The sequence below is a fragment of the Aythya marila genome, assembly GCF_965140915.1.
Source record: "Aythya marila genome assembly, chromosome: 1".
Lineage (NCBI taxonomy): Eukaryota > Metazoa > Chordata > Aves > Anseriformes > Anatidae > Aythya > Aythya marila.
In genome coordinates this window covers 165,539,985-165,561,112 of record NC_139042.1, presented here as the reverse complement: position 1 = coordinate 165,561,112, position 21,128 = coordinate 165,539,985, and the positions used below count along the sequence as shown (strand labels likewise).

Sequence of the window (21,128 nt, the reverse complement as noted above, 5' to 3'; positions counted from 1 at the left end):
GTAAATACTGGTATGTATAATAGGGGCAGTGTCTTAGAATTTGACAATACCGGTGTAAACTCACATTTTGACTACATAACAATATTGCTGTAACATGCAAGGTAAAATTTTGACTGAAAATGAGCCATCAAAACAATTTCAGTTTTCATATGCAATCCTAATACAGGTTTCCTTATGAAGTTTCCTAAATATCCCTCAAGATGGGAGCAGATACAACTTCACTGCCCAGAGGAAGGTTTTGTTTGTTTGTTTGTTTTTATATAAAAAAAAAAGGATCAGGTGGATTCTACTTCCACCCAGGCAATCAAGTTAACTCAAATCTCTGTCATGAATCACATCTTGATCAACTCTAATTGCTTTCTTCTCAGGTTCAGTACAATTTTTTATTGCCATTTCCTTGGAAACAGCAGTTACATACTTTCTGCAATGCAGCCTAAGTCTAATTCAGTTATTAGAAGTAAGATTACTTCTGAATGCTGGCTAACTAAAAGGCAACCCGATGCTAATACAAGCCAGAAATAACTACAGATGCGAACAGCAGGAGGAAGGAAAATGAGGTATGCCACTTTTCCCTCCCATCCAAACTCCCCACGAAAAAGCACCTCACAGGAGTAAAAGAGCCATGAGGGTACCACTTACTTTCCATTCCTGATTCTAAACCACTTGAAAATTTCTAGAGAAGTTTTCCCTAGAATGTAACACCAATTTCACCCCAAATGGTAAAGCTCATTTCCACTGAAACCATTCCTTTTAGTAGCACTCCAAGGTACTTTTTAGAGGCTCAAGTTATATTACTGAACTACTTGCACCCCCTGTAGCTGTGCAATTTCTAGATCTCTACTTGGGCAGAAGCCTTGTACATACAAAACCATCCCAGGCTTCCTCCCCTCCCGTTAGTCTCCTAGCTGCCAAGATTTTACATCTACTGCTCACATTCATTACATTTTATTTTTTTCTGGCGTGGATTTCCTAGAGCTGACCTTAAACACTTTACACACCCAGTAAATCTCTTTTATAAGCAGCCACTGTAAAAATGAGCTTTTATTTCTAAAACTGTTAAGAAAGCATGAAGTTATCACCACCTATTAATCAGTTACAAAATAAACTGAAACAGGAACCTGGTAAGATCAAACAAAAATAAAAGCTGACCTACTGTTCTGAAATAGCCTGGCATCGTATTTTAATCTTCCTTTGATTTGTACTCTGTCAAGCACGAACCAACACATTTTAAAAGAGCTTTGTTTAATTTACATCCAACCGATCTTTTTAAAACATGCCATAGTGAATAGAATGGTACTAGAATTAATAAATCTTTGAGCAGGAAAAAGACATTCCAGTATTCTGGAAATTCAGATGCAATTGTCAGAACTGTTTTGATAATGAAGCACCCAGAGATTTAAACCCAGGTCAGCAATAAAGAACAATCTCTTCCCTGTGAGGCAGCTGGCGTAGACAACTGAGACCTAACAAAAATGTCAGAGGGGAGAAGAGGAATACAATTTCTTTATCTATGCTAAAGAGGGGAAATTTAAGGTTAATGTATCCTCTAGTCACCTATTTCTGAAATACTGTCTGATGGATTCAGGTAGGCATTCATAGAAGTGGAAAGGCAATGGCATTACAGATCTACATAAGCATAATGCTTTCTTTAGGAATGATAGAAAATACAAGGGTAAGTTTTATAAGTAAATTGATCTATTAAAGCAACTGCCTTCAAACATCTTTATCTGCATTCAGTTCTTTTATACGTGTATGTAATTTCTTTTATATATGTATCCATGTGCATATATCTACATTACATGTTTAGATATACAAATACATCTAAACAACAAGAAGATATGTTGATATACATATGAAATAGTATCAAACAAGACCCAAAGAGAAGACACCACTTCAGAGGTAGTATGGTATTGTACCATAACAATAAATTAGGCTAGCATCATGAGCTAGCAGTTCCCTAGACACCTGCAATTTCCCAGACCCTTTCTCTGCAGCCCATATAAAACCCTTGCATCTCCGACATGTTCCAGGTCTTGTACTTCTTGACTATACAACACATTGGAGAGAAAAGCTAGTCAATTTATTATTTTTTAAAAACAGACATCTTCTGCAAACATGCAGTTCCCTGTAATGTGTGTGTGGTTCTGGGCTGCAGATGAGCAACGTGCTAGGTGAACATGCTGCAGCTCACTTTGCCCAACAAAGCAGAGCCACAATTAAGTACTGCACATCCAACACGCCTGCGCACAAGTCTTGCTAACGTAGGTTTTGCTTTTCCAGAACTCGGGAGCAATGTGCAAAGCATGCCTCTTCCCAAGACCTGCCCAGATCCAGGGGCACCCTCGGGCTCTGGCTCCCGCCAGGTGACTCAAACATTCCCGCACACCCGGCTTGGGAAGCGCGGTTCAAGGATATTCAAGCGCCTTGGTGAAGAGCCAGCCAGACTGCAGCGTGGGCAGCAACGCTCACAGCTGCTGCATGCACACTTACTCTGTCCCAGCTACCAAAATGCTTGTGCACCATGCTCCCCAGAGCAGTTTGGAGCACACGCATTGCCTGTCCCAAATCACTTTGCTGGGTCAAACGTGGCTAATCCAACTAACAGTCAGCTGTCCAACTGTGAAGGAAAAAAAAAAAATCCAGTATATTGGTATACCAATTATTCAACTGTGGCACAACATGGAGGTCAGACTATCACATCGCACTACTAGAATTTTATTTTTTTTTATTATTATTTTTAATCTTACATAGCTCCACAGTTGTGAAGGTACAAACGTCTTCTATTAAACTCACTGTAACACATGGGTCATGGTGGTTCTGTGCCTGGAAAACATGAACTAAATTTCATGCCTAACTTTCTGGGCTACTTCTCGGTAGATAAGATTTACAAACATAGTTGCATTTTTATACAAACAAATGGAGGATTTTAAAGTTTATTAGTTCTTACAGTTCACCCGTATCTCTTCATCAGCTTTAAACCAGATGTTAATTTCACAGACTCACAGAGAGGTTACAGTTGGAAGGCACGTTGTGTTTATATTGCATACACTTACATGTAAGTGTTTTTATGTGGCACCTTTTTCTGTGCAGTTTCAGCATATTGCTTTTGTGTTGATTGGCAGTTATGTGATTTAAGTAACACTATGTGATGTCTTCACTATGTCCGGGAAGTTTCAAAATTATTACACATAATTTGTAAAGCAGAATAAACAGAATTGTTAATTACAGATTTGCTAAGACAAAGGAGACACTGGGGGAAGAGAAAATGAAAGAAATACAGTGAAATTTTATTTACGGCAAATGATCAGCCTGTACAGTCAAGTAACCCCCAAAGGAGCAAAGGGAAAAAACAGATTGTAAAAAACAGATTTCAGTAAGGGAAAAGTTAATTTTCCATAGTTCTGGATACAAGCGAGCTTTAAAATTACTTTTTACAGCCTTAACTACAGCCTTTAATTAATATATAATTAACAGGGACTTCAAACAAAAAGTAACACAGACATGCTACAACACCTGGGTGCAAGTGATAGGGATTACCATCCTGAAGCTGGAAGAATTATGAGTCATCTCCCTGCTTACACACAGCCAGGAAGCCTCTGAGAAACTCTGGAAGAAAGTCTAGTGAATCCAATCAGATGTCTAACAAGGCAGTAAGGACCCTCAACTCCTACCCAAGAAGCAATGTATTGAGGGCAATAAGTGAGGGGAAAAAATTAAAGACACCTGCAGGTAATCAAGCAACTCCTGGGGATGTCAAGTACAATCAAGCAGAAAACAGCTTAACAAATAAGGAAGCCATAAACACTTGAATGCATGAGCAGAGTTTTTTCTTTAATCGTTTTTCTTCATTTCTCTACCCAAGCAATGTTCAACCTCAAAGAGACAGAAGAGCACATGACATGCAGTTAGGCACTCCAACAGAGAACATGACAAGGAGAAATGCTTAAAGCAGGCCGACAGCACCTGAAGTGACTCATTGATGGAGCAGGGCTGGAAATGTTATCAGAAAGATAGTGATTACAAGCAGTGTACAACCTTCATGGATCAGCACTGCACAGCAGTAAACTGAAGATGCGGGTTTCAAAACAAAATGGGAGCTTGGAAATACTAGAACAAAGCTCCCAAATGCAGCACATCGGCCATTCATTTAAAAAAAAAAAAAAGAGAGACAGAGAGAGAGAGGAGCAATACTGCTGCCAAATACCTGAAGACCTCCAGCACATAAGGAAAAGGCACAGGTATCACACACATTACTCATCACTGAAATGAGAACATTTTTTAAAAGAGAGAATTCAAATAGGCATAAACCTTTACAGCTCAGAGAAATTAAGAAAGTAGTGTCAGGACCTCAAGTCACAGAAGAGCTGAATTGTGCAATGAAACCCACACTAGAGATGACAACAGTGAAAACAGAAGCATAATTTGCTGGGGTGGTTTACAGCAGCTATAAAATCCTGCATGGAACTAGGTGCATCTCCACTTTACCATGTATTAGTCTCTGTCCAGAGGCACAAAAAGACAAAATACAAGTTCCCGAAGTTCTCTTTGATGGGATTCATCTCACACTTAACAAGCATTATAACTTCTTCCACCTATCTGTGGGTGTTGAGTTATGGGTTGACTTGTCTATGCAGTGGCTTGCACACCATGTACTAGAAACATAACTTGTCACAAACCCAGCTTCTCCAGTGGAGCCATACCCATCTGTGCTGTTTATTGGTGGTGGCAGTTTTTAAACCCTGCAGTTAAAAGCAGCTGAAAATAATGCAAGGGCTGAGTGGCAGCCCACAGGAGTGTTTTCACAGCATGAAACCAAGGTCTGTGTTGCACACCCCCAATGTGTGGATGAAGGGCACACAGCTTTTTTTGGGAATGCAGAGGCGAGTAAGGTTCTAGTAGCACTACACAGGCAACCAAACCCCATGCTGCAATGTTCATACTGGCTGCAAGGGCTGGTTCCTGGTGCATTAGTCCTCAAACAGTCCCTGGGTACAACACAGGACAGCATTAGGTTGCAAAAACCAGAACCATGCCAGAAAGTCTTGCTAATCATTAAGCCACTATCAGCAGTGCAGGAGCTGAGCTGACGCCCAGGCCTTGTGCTTTCTAGCAGCATAAACGCAGCCAGACTGGCTCCACCAAACAACTCTGGATCCTGGAGTCCTCCTCCCTCCCAGGCTATCACGTTATTTACCCTGGACGACGGTCACTGTGAGAAGGGGACCTCTACCCCATCCTCAGCCCTCCGGGGAACTGGACTAGGTAGAATCTGAATGCACAAGCCCAGATGAGCAACTACCACTGCCATCCTCTGTAACTTACTATGAATACCTGCAGTTGTGATCCACCTCACAAAAATGTTTGACTAGTATTGCTATGCTTATTTCTGTAGAGCTGTGTACATTTTTGCTCATCCTTCTGCAAAACTAAGTAACTTTTTTCCCCTCCCCTGTGCACAAGGGCATTCAGCAGGATCCCTTTGGTCCACATAGGGTCTTACAGAAGTGTCCTCCCCCCTGTGCCCACACCCCAAGCAGTGATGTATTACTTTATCTTACAGAAGCTTTTGCCATCAGTCACACTGGTCATTTATTTGCATAAGCAGATATGGCAGAAGTCCAACAAACTTGTATCTACCAGAGGGCTCTTCTTCTCACAGGGACTTCAGCTACATGGGGTCACCTTTTTTTATTCAAGGACTCTTAAGACTGGGATGAGATACCCACTTAGACATCATCATCTCTGACAGCTGAGCAGAATTTCTACATTGACTCCTCTGGGAATAAATGAAGCTTTCCAAAACAGCGTTCAATTATCTGAGTTAAAAGTGGTGCCAGTCCAAAAAAGCACGCATGTGGGAAAATGAATTCCTTGACATCAGGCCCCTGCTGACTGCTCAAAAACATTAGCTGAGAAATTGAGAAACTGCTTCCTATTCCTTCTGGCCGTATAAAGGCTAATGTGCAAGCTTATACAATTTTGGAGTATAACTTCATGAAGTCAACAGTGAAAGAAACAAACAGAGCAACCACAGAACAAAAACCTGCTCAGAACAGGCTGAGTATATGGCAGCAACATCTGGAGATTAGAAAATAGGAAAGGAAAAGCAAACAAAGCAAAAAAATCTTAATGGAGAGATCACAGCACAACCTAACAGAAGCTACAAGAAAGAAATCATAACGTACACACTCTGCACAAGGATTTAGGAAGTTCCTGAAACCCCTGCCACTGCCAGGCACCATTGAGAACCTGAAGCAGCAGCCAGGAGCCCCCGCTCAGGCTTGGTTCAGCTTCGGTGTTCATGCAGGTCCTGCGACGAACCGCTGTGGGTGTGCACACAGGAACTAATACTCAACTAGAAAAGACTTCATGGGTACGTTTGACTTAATTTACCAGGAGTGAAATGCGTTCCTGAAATGAGATTTGAAGTTGGAATGACCCCTTCACTAAATTAAATGCTCCTGATGTGGCTGTGTAAAGCATTCCTCACCAGCAGCAGTGTCTGGTAGCACACGTGTGATAGAGTTGAACAAGACTTGCTGAGCTTGTGCAGATCCTTTGGGGAATACAAAATTTACCAAACGCACATGGCTCAGCACCACACACACACAGGCTGCTCACATGAGAGGACAGAAGGAAGATTTTGGCAAATAAACCTGTGCTGCCGCAGCCATGAGGATTATGCAGCCCATTCAACATGGAATTCCACTGTTTTGAAACTGCCTTTCTACAAAAGCGACAATAACAACATGCACACAATTTAATTAAATTAGTTAATTATACCAGACAAGACCACCATGCAACATTATCACTCCTAAACCCGGAGAGGTGGCTTAATGAAGTTACTATGTTAGTTTTTTTGTCCCATTCCACAGTCTCCAACACTACAGACAAAACGCATTACAAAACAATTATTAAGAGTGCAAAGTCAACCAGTTCAGAAAGCACCAGAATGTCAATAATTTAGGCATCTTTTATTCAAATCCTTATAGCTACATGCTTGATGCTGACTCTCATGGTGTCATCCGATGATACATTTTTGCACAAGACCTCTGACACACCACACAAAGCACTGTACTATGTGAGTACTGCCCAGGGTTTGCATTTGTTGCATTTTCAAGCAGGAGCCACCATGCTGTATTTACTGCAGTTGGTGTACTTAAACTGCTCTGGTACGTGCCTGTATTACTGTAGACTGCTTGCGTGATGGATCAATCATACAGGATCGTGGAAAGATGGAATTCCTGGGTTCATATTCCTTAGAGAGATCAAAGGAATAATTTGGGTGTCCCAAGTCATGTCAAGAAACTCAGTTAAACATGGAAAGTACCTGGTTCGTGTCCAGAACCATGCAGAGCAGCAAATCCCCTGTGTCCAGTGTCACTTTAAAATCACTGCACATGGAAAACCTACTTTAGATGTAAGTACATTAAATAAACAAGTTATGCTTCAATGTTTAAACACTGGATTTCAGTACTTTTTAATCCATCCTATGGGAATACTTTGGACATACAATAAAATTTCCTCATGAGTCTTTCTATTGCATTCACTGTTATTGTCTAAGTGCTCTGTGAATACTAATTGTTTTTTCACCATCCCTGTCAGACAGATTATGTCGTTAATCTGCAAAGAGAAAACCCAACATTATCTGGTAATTTAACTGTCAAGTATCAGTCCTACAATCTGTTTTTGCAGAATTACACGCAACTTCATACACTCAAATACAGCCTCTCCTAATTTACATATTTTTGTATTTTAAACACATATTATTTAATTTATTTTTTTTTTAAGTATACCAGTATTATGATCATGTTATTATGTAAAATAACACTTGGCCTAACATCTGAACAAATATAGCATAAAAAATAAAAGCATGTCTTAATAAATTGGGGCACTCCCTGTAGCATAACTGAACAGCCTCAGTGAACAGAAAGTAACACCATAAAAATATACATATAAAAGGTAATTATTACTCTTAAATGCAGGCACCCAGTTCTCCTTTGCAAGAACTATGTGAAACCTAGATAGAAAGCACTGAAAAGCTGTGGTCAGGTACGAATAGATATGAACATCATTACTACATCAGATAATAGCTATTGCAAAGCGATGCTGTATGTCATTACACTGTTGTGCAAAATAAAAAGCCAGTAAACGCAAAATAGACAGGTATAAACTGCAATAATGTAAGTTAAGAGGCTTATTTGGCAGCATATCCTTGGCATAGGATTCAAGCAGAAAACTCTAGGGATGCTTGTGCCAAGCAGGTTTTCAGCTGTTTCCTAATGGAGATGCACGTAATACTTCAGTTCGCTGCATTCCTCGTGGCTTTTCACACAGCTTAGAAGCCACCAGAGACTTTCATTCCCTAACTTGATTTTATTTATTGCTTTCAGCATAGCTTGTAAGGTGCCTCTACGAAACATTTACAGCTTTGTAACACTGGCGTGCACAGCTGCTTCTGAGAATTTCAACATGCTGGGCCACATCTGAGGCAAAAGACAGTATTTAAGCAAATACAACTGCCACAGAGTGCTTCTATGGGAACCCCCTTGGATTGTGTTTCTTTTAGGAATCACCTGCAATGCTTTAGAGAAATGTTAAGACTACTTGGAACAAAAAGTTAAAAAATGTTTTTCTTTCAATTTCTTACATGTTTTTCCTTCAATTTACATGTTCATGTATGACTTATGACTAAATGGGCCAGTCATAACTGTGTGGTCTCACTAATAAATCAAGTTTAGGGGATTTCACCAGCCCTCTGACCTATCTGCTGCTGAAGTTGACTATGATGAACCCAATCAGCTGTGGCATAATTTTGCAGTTTTATCATTAGGTGAATGCTGACTAAGTACAAATTGCATTCTTATGTAGAACCAATTTCTTGTAGAGAACAAAAATTTCATCTTATCCTCATCTCCAATCAGAAAGATTCTTCTCGAGGTATCAGGTAGTTTCTACACAAAACAGAATGATAACCCAAACACAAGCTAATCACTTGCAAAGAACAAAAGTCTGAGCTACTGAGAGGAGTGACAGCAACCCAAGATGTGGCAATACTGCAGTGTATGCGGGTCTGCATTATGGGTTGAAAACTAAAGCAACTTTGCAACTTCTCCCTGTGTTGTCTTGGATTAACAGCTCTGAAGGAACACAGCACTAGGGTCAAGCTTTAGCCTGTCTAACATTGCACAGAAATTGAATTTATTTTAGGAATCTGATTCAAGATACAGTGCATCAATAACCACAGGGTTCAGTCCTATAAATTAAATGAAATCTTTTGCCTAGCAAATCTCTTTAGTGTTGTTGACCGTGCTCCTGTGGATGTTTAACTGTCTCAAATATGTCTTACAGAAGTTGAATCTTCCATAAAATCATTTCTTAAGAGTGAACATCCTGAAATTTCTTGAGTTTCTTGTTGCTACACAATGTAAGAGCAATACGGGAACTCCAAGAAATGCCCATTACAATAGCACACACAAAAACAAACTTATGGTTGGAACAAGACGACTGTAATCTCTAAGTAGAGCCCAAGGGCCTTGAGAAAGTTCCTGGGCTCCGCAGCAGTGCGCAATATGTGATCAGGTACAGCAAAAGAGCAGGTGTGGCGCTTAACAAAAAGCATGAGTCACATCTCCCACTGGAGTCCCAGACTTCAGAACTTCTGAGAAGCAGAATTCCCCTACCAGCTGCATGCCAGGAATACAAATCCAAAAGCAGGTGTCTAGCAGATGACTGTGGAGACTCCTGTCAGTCGCTCCTGACACAGAGGTACTGGTGCCTGTGCCAGTTATCAGCTGCGGCTCCTTAACTAGGTATTAAGAAATTAACTGGACAACTTGTGCTACTGTGTGACAGTAATGAAGAGCAACAGTCCCATTTTAGGGCAGGATGTTCTAAAACATTCTGATTTTTGTAGATCATTACCTTTCACTTGAAGGATTCAGAGTATTTATTTCACAAAGGTTGAACCTCGTTAGCTAACTGACTTGGAGTATCCCTTTTTCATGCTTGAATACACGAAAATTGGTATCTCACGCTATCGCTAATGTGATACCTGCTTCCAACTCCTTTAGAACCAAAATATTCTGACACGCTTGGCCCAAGTCTGCTAGGGAGAGGAAAGGATTCAGCCCATCTGATTTTAGATGTCTACATCTGATCTAGTCAGACTCCTTTTGTCATCACCGGAGAGAAAAACACACATCTAGAACACAATAAACCCTACCCCAATGCCAAAGTCAAAAATAACTCTGCAGATCTCACATACCTTATTGTTTCTTGGTGCTCTTGCCAATACATATTTACTCAACTATTCCCACATCTTATACTTAAATGTCAAACTGTTCAGAGAAGATGACATTTTTGTGTGTGTTCGCACAATGCCTAGCATAACAACCAGCACTCACAGATACTACAACATCTGAACTAAAACGTGAGCAGAAAGGAAGCTAACACGAAATACAGGATTTCAAACTACTATAGTGTACTGAAAATGACAGTCTGTATGATTATGGCATCGTTTCCAGAAAAAAAAAAAAAAAAAAAAAAAGAATAAAAAAAGAAACAGCCACAAGTTATTGGAAGGTTTTAAGGGATGGAGAATCTATGCATTTATACACCTAGTTTCTCATACTGATAAGACTACCCACAATGTGAAAAAAGCAAGCTTTACTTTTACGATGAGCTTGATTTGCCTTAGGAATGCTTTTTTACCCCATTTTTCTCCCTAGAGAAAAGTCTACTATATATCAGTACATCATCCCTCTGTAGTTTACTACAACCACTGTAATGCCAACTCTCACTCTCCTTTCTTAATAAATTTATTTTATATATATATATATATATATATATATATACACATATAGGCTTTGGGTTAACCTTCTCAGTTTTTTCCCAATTGGCTCTCTGGTTTTCCACGAACAGTACAAAGTAATACAGACGCAATGTGGTGTCACACTCAGGTATCAGTTCTAACATGACACAAAAGCAGTATTAGCACTTCCTGAACAGGATTACACCAAGAAGGGCACATATTTGTGCATCTAGTTTCCTAAAATATTCCCTGAGCCACTGAATTCCAGGAGGCAGTTGTCCATGGTATCAGCACAACCTGAATTCTTTGATACAAAAAGATAAGGCCTTGCATATAGATACGCATGTATATATATACTTTTATATATACACCCACAAGGTTTATATATATATATATATATATATATGTGTGTTTTGACTGTTAACACAGTAGTTGCATCTTTCCACCTTCTGGAACTCATCAAGTGTTCTAAGTGGCTTTTAAAAATATCTTCATTGGACTGATCATCTTTTTCAGCCAACTCTTGTAGGGTTTTTTGATGCAAGTTATCTTTATTTTGAGTAGATATCATCCCCTTCCTCAACTGAGACATTACCCTAAATATAACAACACTTCTGTCCAACTGCAAGAAAGACATTGCTATCAAATATTTTTGCACTATTTTTAATTTTACCCTCTCTGCTAAGCAAGAGATGGACCTGTATAATTGCCAGACTCTGTCAATTCCTAGCTGTAGTTACTGCTTGTCCTTAACATTACCACTCTCAGCCTGCATCCCCATACACTTCAGTCAGTATTTGGCAACAAATATTTTGACCCACAAGCTGAGAGCTGCACAATTAAATACAGTAGAAAAATTAAGCAAGATAGTCAGCACACTTGTTCTCTGTTTGGGAGTTGATACAGTTTTGATTCAGCTGGTGAGGTGAAGGTTTCCACACTATATTTTGCTGAAGTTAAATGAGAGTTCTGATTGCACTGTATTTTCAATGTTTAGATAAAGTTGCCAGTTGCCACATCCACATTTCCAATAATAAAAAAAAGGTAAGTTGATTTCAGCTAAAATAAGTTCTGTTTCAGGAAAAATACTCTCCTATCTGTTCTTAAATAAGTCTCACATCTCTGTGCTTTGGGTCAAGGACTTCAAATTCTTCTTAGAAAGAACTTCTTTACTGAGAGGTTTGTGAGGCATTGGAATGGGATGCCCAGGGAAATGGTGGAGTCACCATCCCTGGACGTCTTTAAAAGACATTTAGATGTTGAACTTAGTGATATGGTTTAGTGGAGGACTTGTTAGCGTTAGGTCAGAGGTTGGACTCGATGATCTTGAGGTCTCTTCCAACCTAGACAATTCTGTGATTCTGTGAAATTCAGCCAGAGCTAAGCCCTCAAAGCTGTTTTCAAAAACTGCATTTTGACCACAATGCTAAAATAAAACTAAAATAAATTGAAAGATCAGGTTAAGGACTGGAAACAAGAGAATATAATTCAGCAATTTATTTGTCTATCAGACACAGAGTCATTACTATCTGTGATTCCCATATAAATGTCACAGTAATTATTTACAAGCTTCATAAAATGTTCATAGAATGGACAAAACAGTGGAAAATTCTGTAACTGAAGAAATGCAGTTACTTTGCTTTATAGGTAGAATTATAATAAATGTTGGTTAAAGCCAACTAGAGTTGACTGAGTTCTTAGATTTACAACATAACCTCAATTTTAAGAACAGAACGAGGCTCCACTGTTACACAGTGTACCATCAAAATGAAACTAATTCATCAAAGCTGAAATAACACTGTCAAATTCTGTTCAAGTTTGGGCCACTTATAAAAGTATTCTATTAAAAGCGAGTTGACAGTCAGTAATAAACTGATTAAGTCTTAGCAGCTTCAACTTGCTAAGGTTCCATCTGTTCTGTGCATGAAGCAGCCTGGGTTTTTGCCAGATCCGAGGACTGGGACACTGTATTGTCAGTGACAAGACACCCCTGCTGTGCTCTGTCAGCAAAGAAGAAGTAGTGCCTGTTTGAATTTGGAGGTGACAAACTTGGAACTGTGCAGGGTAAAATTAATGCAGGCAGTCTGCTAAAGAGAAACTGAGACTGCTGGTCAAAAGGAATAGAATATATGGAAGAAAAAAATAAAAGGAAAATGAGAATACAGTCAAAATATTATATAACAATAACACCAGGGAAACGAAGTGACAACTTCTGGAACGCTTCTTGAAAGAGTGAAAGCAGAGCACAAAAAAAAAAAAAAAAAAAGCTTGACAAGCAACTTCTAAACTGTATAAAAACATTTCAGAATGAGGAATCCTGAAAAGGACCTCTGGAGCCCACCAGGCCCAAGCCCTGCCCAAGCAGGGCCACCCAGAGCAGGCTGACCAGGGCCACATTCAGGCAGCTTTGGAAGATCTCCAAGGAGGAGACTCCAAGGCCTCTCAGGGCAGCTTCTGCCGCTGCTCCATCACCCACACAGAAAAGACGTGCTGCCTCGTGTTTAGGAAGAGTTCATCCTGTGTTCTAGTTTGTGCCCATTGCCTCTTGGCATGGCACTGGCCACCACTGAGAAGAGCCTGGCTCTGCCCTCTCTGCACCCTCCCTTCAGGGTGCATACAGACATTGATGAGACATTTCCAGGCCTTCTTTTCTCCATGCTGAAGAGGCCCAGCTCTCTCAGCCTTTCCTCATAATTGAGCTGCTCCAGTCCCTTCACCATCTTGGCGGCCCTGTGTAGGATTCTCTCCATTGTGTCCAAGTCTCTCTTGTACTTGGGAGTCCAGAACCGGGCAGAGCACTCCAGGTGTGGCCTCACCAGTACCAAACAGACAACAAGAATCAGCTCCCTCAACCTGCTGGCAATACTTAGCCTAATGCAGCCCAGGCCACCACATGAATCCTTTCAGCAAGGGCACACTGCTGGCTCTTGTTCAACTTGGTGTCTACCAGGACTCCTAGGTCCTTTTCTGTAAAGCTCCTTTGCAAGTGGGTGGCCCCTAGCATGTACTGGTGCCTGAAGCTGTTCCTCCCCAAGTGCAGGACTCTGCACTTCTCCTTGTTGAACTTCATGAGACTCTTGTCAGGCCACCTCTCCAGCCTGTCAAAGTCCCTCTGGATGGCAGCACAGCCCTCTGGTGAGTCAGCCACTCCCCCCAGTTTTGTGTCATCTCCAAATTTACTGGGGGTGAACTCTACCCTCAGTTGTTATCCAGATTATTAATGAAGATGTTAAAGAGGACTAGACCCGGTACTGACCCCTGTGATTTCCATGTACAGATTGCACCACAGCCACTTCTCGGTCTGGTTGTTCAGTCATTTTTTTGATCCACCTCACTGTCTGCTCATCCAGACCCTACTTCAGCAACTTCTTTAGGAGGATCTCAGGGGGAACAGTGTCAAAAGCCTTACAGAAGTCTAGGAAGACACTATATCCCCTGCTTTGCCATCATCCATCAGGTTGAGCATTCCATTATAGAACCCCATCGGGTTGGTCATGCATTACTTCCCCTTGGTAAATCCATTTGGACTTCCTCCTGATTTTCTTGTCACTTAATCTCTCACTTAAAACTGCCCTTGTAGCAGTGGTTAACGCAGTCACCATCTTTAAGAAGTTTCTAGAGTAGACCAAAGAGCTACAGACGACCAAGCTTGATATTTATTCTTAATAAAGTGGTGCTAATGAGTCTAATGGAATTAGGAAGTAAATAAATAAGTATGATATAGTCTGGAAGAGTCACCAGGGCACCTGTAAAATAGAAAGCTGTACACAATTTCTTAAGTGTAACTCATTCAAAAGATGTCCAGAAGAGAAATTTGGTTGACAGTCTACTGAATTTTGGTATTTCCCCCATCCCCCTCTTTTTTTTTTTTTTTTTTCAAAATTAAACTACACTGGAATAAGAGCTGATGTCTTTCCATGAATAAATTAGCAGTGAAAATCCATGAAACGATGGTAGGATCTGACAGCCAGCTATTGCAGTGAATGGAGTACCTGAAAGAGTTCCATGGGAACTCATTCTGGGACCTGTGCTTTTCAATACATTTGGGGAGGTCATGTCCACAGATGTTATTCAGAACAGAGTCAACTGTTGAAATATGTAGGACTTCTCTATTAGGAGTGGCTGGGAGGCAAAACAGTAGGTGAAATACTGTGTACATAAGCACCAAGTGAGGCAAAAAGATAATAATGCATCTCAACTCACATGTGCATGAATATGAGCTGGCTACGATGACTCAGGGATAAACCCAAAATGTTGAACTTGTGTAATAGACACACAAACAAACAAAGTAAACTCAGTGCTCAGCAACACTAAGAAGGAAGACTAGCAGGAATTATCAGGAAAGAAGCAGAAAAAAAATTAGAGCACATGGTTGTAGAGTGGTTTATCTGAATCTTAATCTTGAACATGCTCTTCATTTCTGTTCCCTGATCCCAAATAAAGCGGAGTCAAAGCAGAAAAAAGTACAGAATGTTATTGAATGTCTTCTGTACATGGAAGAGCTAAATAAAACAGAATTCCTTAGCTTGGAGAAGAGGCAGCTGAGAGGGGCTGTGCAAGGTATTATAGGCTGTGCTTTCTCTGCAGCATTCAGTCACATGAAAAAAGAAGCAGTTGTGTTCCCCATGTCTTTCACTAGGACACCTTGGAGAAATCACATGGAAATAGATGGCAACTGATCCCAATCACCTGTGCCTCTGAAGGGACAAAGTATCACCTACTGCAAAGGGACTGGAGAATAAAAAAGGGGGGGGGAAGTGATTTTGTAGAGGCAAGGTGTTTTCTGTGTGTGTTTGCTTCAGTACCAGAATCAGTAATTAGAAGTTTGTTAATTGACTATAAATTGTAACGATTCGATTTCCCCACCCCCCACCATCAGTAGACTTTTGGGCTGTGACAGAGTGGACAAGTCAGGACTGTGCAAAGGAAGATGCACAATGGATGAGACAAGTGATACTGACAATGAAGGACAACAAAAAGAAGCAGAATACTGCATGGAAGAAGGTAATTTTACCTCTGCTCCTCCCTACCAAATCCATACTGGATGCACGGAAAGCATCAATAATCACATATGCAGACAGCCAATAGTTTACTGTTTCATATTTTAAGGGTCTTGATCTGAAAAGCTTACCTCCAATTAACTGAATATTCTAAACCCACAAGTATTTTTCTCTTATCTTCACATTTTTCTATCTCATACCAAATGAGTGTTTGGTGGACATTTATACCTTTATCTTAACAATCCTGTTGTTAGAGCTGAGTCTCAGCAGTGCTGAGTTTGGGGAAAGGAACCTTATATGCTCTATTTCTAGATATGTTACAGCTTCTGAATTTCATGTTTGTTTTCATATATTACATAATCTACTGTTAAGTAGGAGTACAAAAAAAGAAGGCAACATCAGTTTAAGAACTGAATAAAATACCAAAAGGAGAAAGTGTTAAGATCTCACCTGTAGTAAGTATGAGCCAGTGGTATCTGCACTGGAACTCTCATTTTGTATCGTGTTCTGCTGAGTAATAGCATCTTCCTTCTTTCTCTCCTTCTGTCCTGCTTCATCATCTTCATATTCATCAAGGCTCTAAAAACAAAAATATACAGTTACACAATTGTCTTTTTATGTTGCTTCATGTATTTCCCACATTTCATAAAATTCATGCATCAGTGACTTAATATTTTCAAAGATTAATTTTACATTTCAGAAAAGTTTAATTTATTTTAAATGGATGTTAATATCTCCAGTACAAGAATAAAGTTTGACAACTAGCTGCTTTTACTTAATCACGAAAAAGAAATAATCCAACTAAGATCCAGCTTGACAAAGCCCTAGGGAACATTGTCCGAGTTCAGTGCTAATCCTGCTTTTTGAGCAGGAGCTTGGACTGTGCCTGAGGTCCCTTCCATTTGACTGATTCTATGATTTTACAATCCCATTTGTCATGAGCAATAATTTTACCTCTACATGACTGATTTGAAAGAGGTACAGAACGCCACTAATGTTTCATACTAGATTTACTGAAACACTTGGTTCAAAAGATCACATTTCTAAAGTACTAACTGCTGATAGGTGAGACCCAAAAAGTACAAAATAGAATTCAGAGACACTTCTGACTTCTGAAATACACAGCAGAGACATTTAGAGCTCAACCACCTTTGGATTAAGTCAGCTGTGTCTAGATTGGTCTATACTAGCTTAACGTAAACAACCTTACAGAAAGAAAAACTACAGTCTAGTTATTTGGAAGACTATCTTGAAGTAGATATGAAGCCCCCAAAAAATAACATCACAAGCTAGCACGTTGCACTACAACAACACAGAGAATGAACTATTCTAAGGCATTCAAAAAAGCTTCTAGATGAGTGGGTAACAACTTGAGAAGCAGAGAGCTGGGCTACAAGAGTACGGAGGCACGTGTCAAATGACTTGAACGCCAGTTTCTAATGCACACAAAAAAATCACCATTCCAAGGCTTAGATACTGACAATCTTTGACATCATCTTTTCCAGAGGACATAAAAGTAGGAAAAAAAGCATACAATGAGAATGGTGGAATGCAGTATTTTTGAAAAGAAAAAACACTTATTTGCTAATTGAAAATCACAGCATTAAAAAAAAAAAAAGTAATAATTTTGGCTGCTGCAAAGCAAACTCCACAGTGACAAGTGCTGGAAAACTGACAAACTAAAAGGGCATATGCTTCCAAAACTGAACATAAGTGAACCCAAATAAAGGCCATTCAAATTCTTTACAGTCCCACCCATGCCAGAATCCTAACGCAATTTCACCAGTATACTTTTAATCAACATGTTAACGTAGACCTGCCTACTTTTATCACAAAGGAAAGACATACTTGAAAAACGATCACATCTAAATCATGATACACGCAAAAAATGTTTTCAAGAAGTGATCTTTTCAAATTAAGTAATTATAAATCAAAAATATTTCACTTGGTTCTCTCGGGTCCATTACTAATGGAGAGTTTAAAAAACACTGTCACAGCACATTCTAGGAGCTGATCTTTAAATCAACATCCTCTACCTTTTATAAACTGTAACAGTCACAAATTTGGGTAATATAAACTTAAGTCTGTATCCTATTTTATCTCACTATCCTAATAGTCCATTCTGAAGTGACAAAATAAGAAATAAATCTACGCCTTCACTGCAACAAGAAACGAAATCATCTTCAGCTCATGTGAAGCCAGCCCTGCTCAGAAAGACCTCAGAGGCTCAAGGAGGATCTCACATAAATTCAGATTAACGTCATGCAGGTGAAGAATGACATGCTATTAGAAAACCAGAAAAGAAAACTTTGTTCTGCTAGCCTCCAGGTTGTTCAGGTAGAGAATTAAGAACCCAGATAAACACAAAGGCAAGAGACCATCTGACTAGAATTTGGAAGAGCAGCCTTTAATAAACTGAGGAGAAAACCAAGAGGACAAAGAAGAGAACAGTTATCAAAACTTTTCAGTTATCAGAACAGACCTCAAAAAAAGCTTTGCATTTTCAAGGGTCAACATTCTTTAAAGGGACGTGTGAAGCTCAGCTTATAATGCTGTAGGAACAATAAAATTGCTTTTGCAACAACCAAGCAGACAAGTGCTCCTTTCCTCACAAGTTCTCTCCTCCAGATGTGTACTTCTAAGTTTTTCTAGAGACCGTACACATTTCACAGAACTATTGTCCCTGAATACAATTACTTCTGCAAGGAAAAATGTTTTCCTCTCTTTTCATATAAGATCACCTGCCACTAGCTACCCTCTTGGTAGTTTTGGGCACAGACAAAATGTCATCATTTGTCAGGAAATTTCCAGCCACCAAATTTTGCAGTTGGGGCCTGCTAGAGGCACGTACTCCCACCCACCTTCGTTCTCAGGAAGGGCGAGGATCAGAGCAGACTGAAAATCGATGTCACTGCAAGGTATTACGAACCCCAAAAAGCTCATGCTCCCACAATTAAAGGCTCCCTTCCCAAGCACAGAACAGTTAGCCAAGCAGTTGCTGTAAACTTCACTTGGAGAACACAGCCTCTGCACTGACGGCCAGCTCTGGGGAAGTGAACAGGGAGGGAGCGGGCCAAGGACCAGCCGGGGCAAGCATGTTTATGAGTGGTGGGACCCACAGCAGCAGTGGGTTGACATTGGGGTTACAAGGAAGGCAGACGAGGCCAGGCTGGGACATCCTTCAGGAGCTGCGGGCACTGCAACTCCAGGCTGGGGCTGGCAGGGCCTCCCCTACAGGCTGCTGGGTGCCACCAGCAGCTTCCCAAACCCAAAAGTCACATTCCTCTTTCAAGCCCGAAGCCACAGCCAACTTAAACAGTGCCCTCATATGAAATGCTTGCTGAGCACCAGTTTACACCCCGACAATTATGGAATTTTAACATTTGAATACTTTTTATTAGTTACTAAGATTTTTTAATCACTAACCATTAGCCTTAGTGAGGAAATCCATTGCTTAAGCCTCACCAAATGGTTTGGGTTGGAAGGGACTTTAAAACTCATGACAAAATTAGCTTTCTGTATCCAAAAGAATACATTCAATAGCCTGCTCATGCAATTATCCAGAAATTTCAGTTACCTCAGTAATCTTAGTGCTATTTATGTTCTAGGCTAGCCTTTAGATTAATAAAAATCAACGAAAGTAAACCTGACAGATTTTAATTTTTACTGAAAAATTAATAACACTCTTGAACTTTTTTGTTCAAACTGCCCTACAGCTGAAACTGCCTGAACCCAAAGGCCGTTTCAGCCAGGCAGATTAGTGCTTTGCTTGCATCACCTGCTCCCCTGTAATGCTGCACTTCGCTTCAGAAACCAGCTCCACGCCCCTGAAAGGCAATCGCTTTCTGTCAGCGGCAGCCCAGGATCAGACTGGGAACCACTGAGGTGTAATCCCGACCCATTATATCGTTCCCCTGTCCATTCCCTTCCCCCTGCTTTTTTATTTTGCTGCTAGGCACATACCATTTCAGATGCTTATTTTCCATTAAAATCATCTGAGTTTTGTAAAGCAGACATTCAATGTGACATTCCCACATCTGATCTTAATATAAGGAATCCACAGAAATTCTTTAGGTTTTCTAGCATTTCAGTAAATGTTTGAAGCTGTAGCAATAAACATTTTTCTGTAAACCTCTAGTATGGAAAATACAAGCAGAATGAGATGCTTTCGAAAGAATCAGAAGGATGAAGGAAGCGGCCCCAAAGATAGCCCTACATTCCAGCACACCGCCGGCCTGCTGCTCAAGCAGGCGCTGCACAGACCTCCCGCGTGATTCACTGGGGTCGCTTCCGATAAACACTTGGGCATCCTACAAACAAAAACCGGGGAGGGGCCGTCTTCTCCAAAAGACCAAGCAGCATTTCTAAATGCAAAAGGAGCGGTTTCGAAACGCACACAAGTGACTCTGGCCGCAACTGTGCTGATGCAAAATGTCCCCGTCCCCATCCCCCTTCCTGCACCAACTTGCTTTTTCGCCTTGCAGTTCTGCTGGCGGAGCACATATCTGGGAGCATCCCAGTTCGTTTCATGAAAAATCAGTCAGGTTGATTTCAGCAGTTTTAATTAGCCCACGTATTTTGCCTCAACCAGATGCCAGCAGGTTCAAGCTCTTTCTTTCACACAGCTCCAGGGAAGGCTGTGCTACATCAGCTTTTTGAAAATGATGAGCACTTGAGACAGTAACATATTTAAAGAGTCCAGCAAGACGTGTGAGCAGATGTCTATGTATAGTCAGTAAAATTCTGTTTTCAACTTCACGTTTGGGCAATAAATTGAATCTTCACAACACAAGCACTATCAGTTATCCTGACATTTCTTTAGCTTCTTAAACACGTGAACAATTTAGGAGAGGAAGTAAATCTAGGTTTCTTCTCATTGCCCCAAAACAACTTTAAACAATTTTAAAAAGGACAGTGAGGTCATTTTCTCTGATTAGTAAAGGTTTAAAGTATGGTATCACAAGTTCTTACCAAGATGCTGGAAAAGCACAAAGGTTTATGTTAATTTTAACTACTTCCTAAAAACTTCCACAACAGAAATATAAGATGAGATGAAGTACTCCTTTTCACTCTGCATTAAAATGTGACTAGGCAATCAACTATAATCAAGTGCGTTCTGGGAATCAACCCAGCTAACCCTTCAGAAAAGCCTGGAAAAGCTATCTGCAAGTACGAGACTATTTTACACATCATTTCTTGATAATCACTTTTCTTCATGCCGCATGGGGAATCAAAGGCTTTCTGTCTTTATCACACAGAGCCCTGGTATCTGCTAAATTCCAGCTTCCTACCTCTGCACACATCCAACCTTTCTG

The 21,128-nt window shown here is 40.3% G+C and overlaps 1 protein-coding gene across 1 annotated transcript in view; it reads right to left on the bottom strand.

Moving 5' to 3' along the window:
* The window catches only part of PAWR (pro-apoptotic WT1 regulator), an 81,160-nt gene that overhangs the window by 25,629 nt on the left and 34,403 nt on the right, over positions 1 to 21,128 (bottom strand). Inside the window, exon 3 of the mRNA XM_082755842.1 lies at positions 16,264 to 16,392. Within this exon, the coding sequence (XP_082611968.1) occupies positions 16,264 to 16,392 (129 nt within the window). The remainder of the gene's footprint in view (positions 1 to 16,263; positions 16,393 to 21,128) is intronic.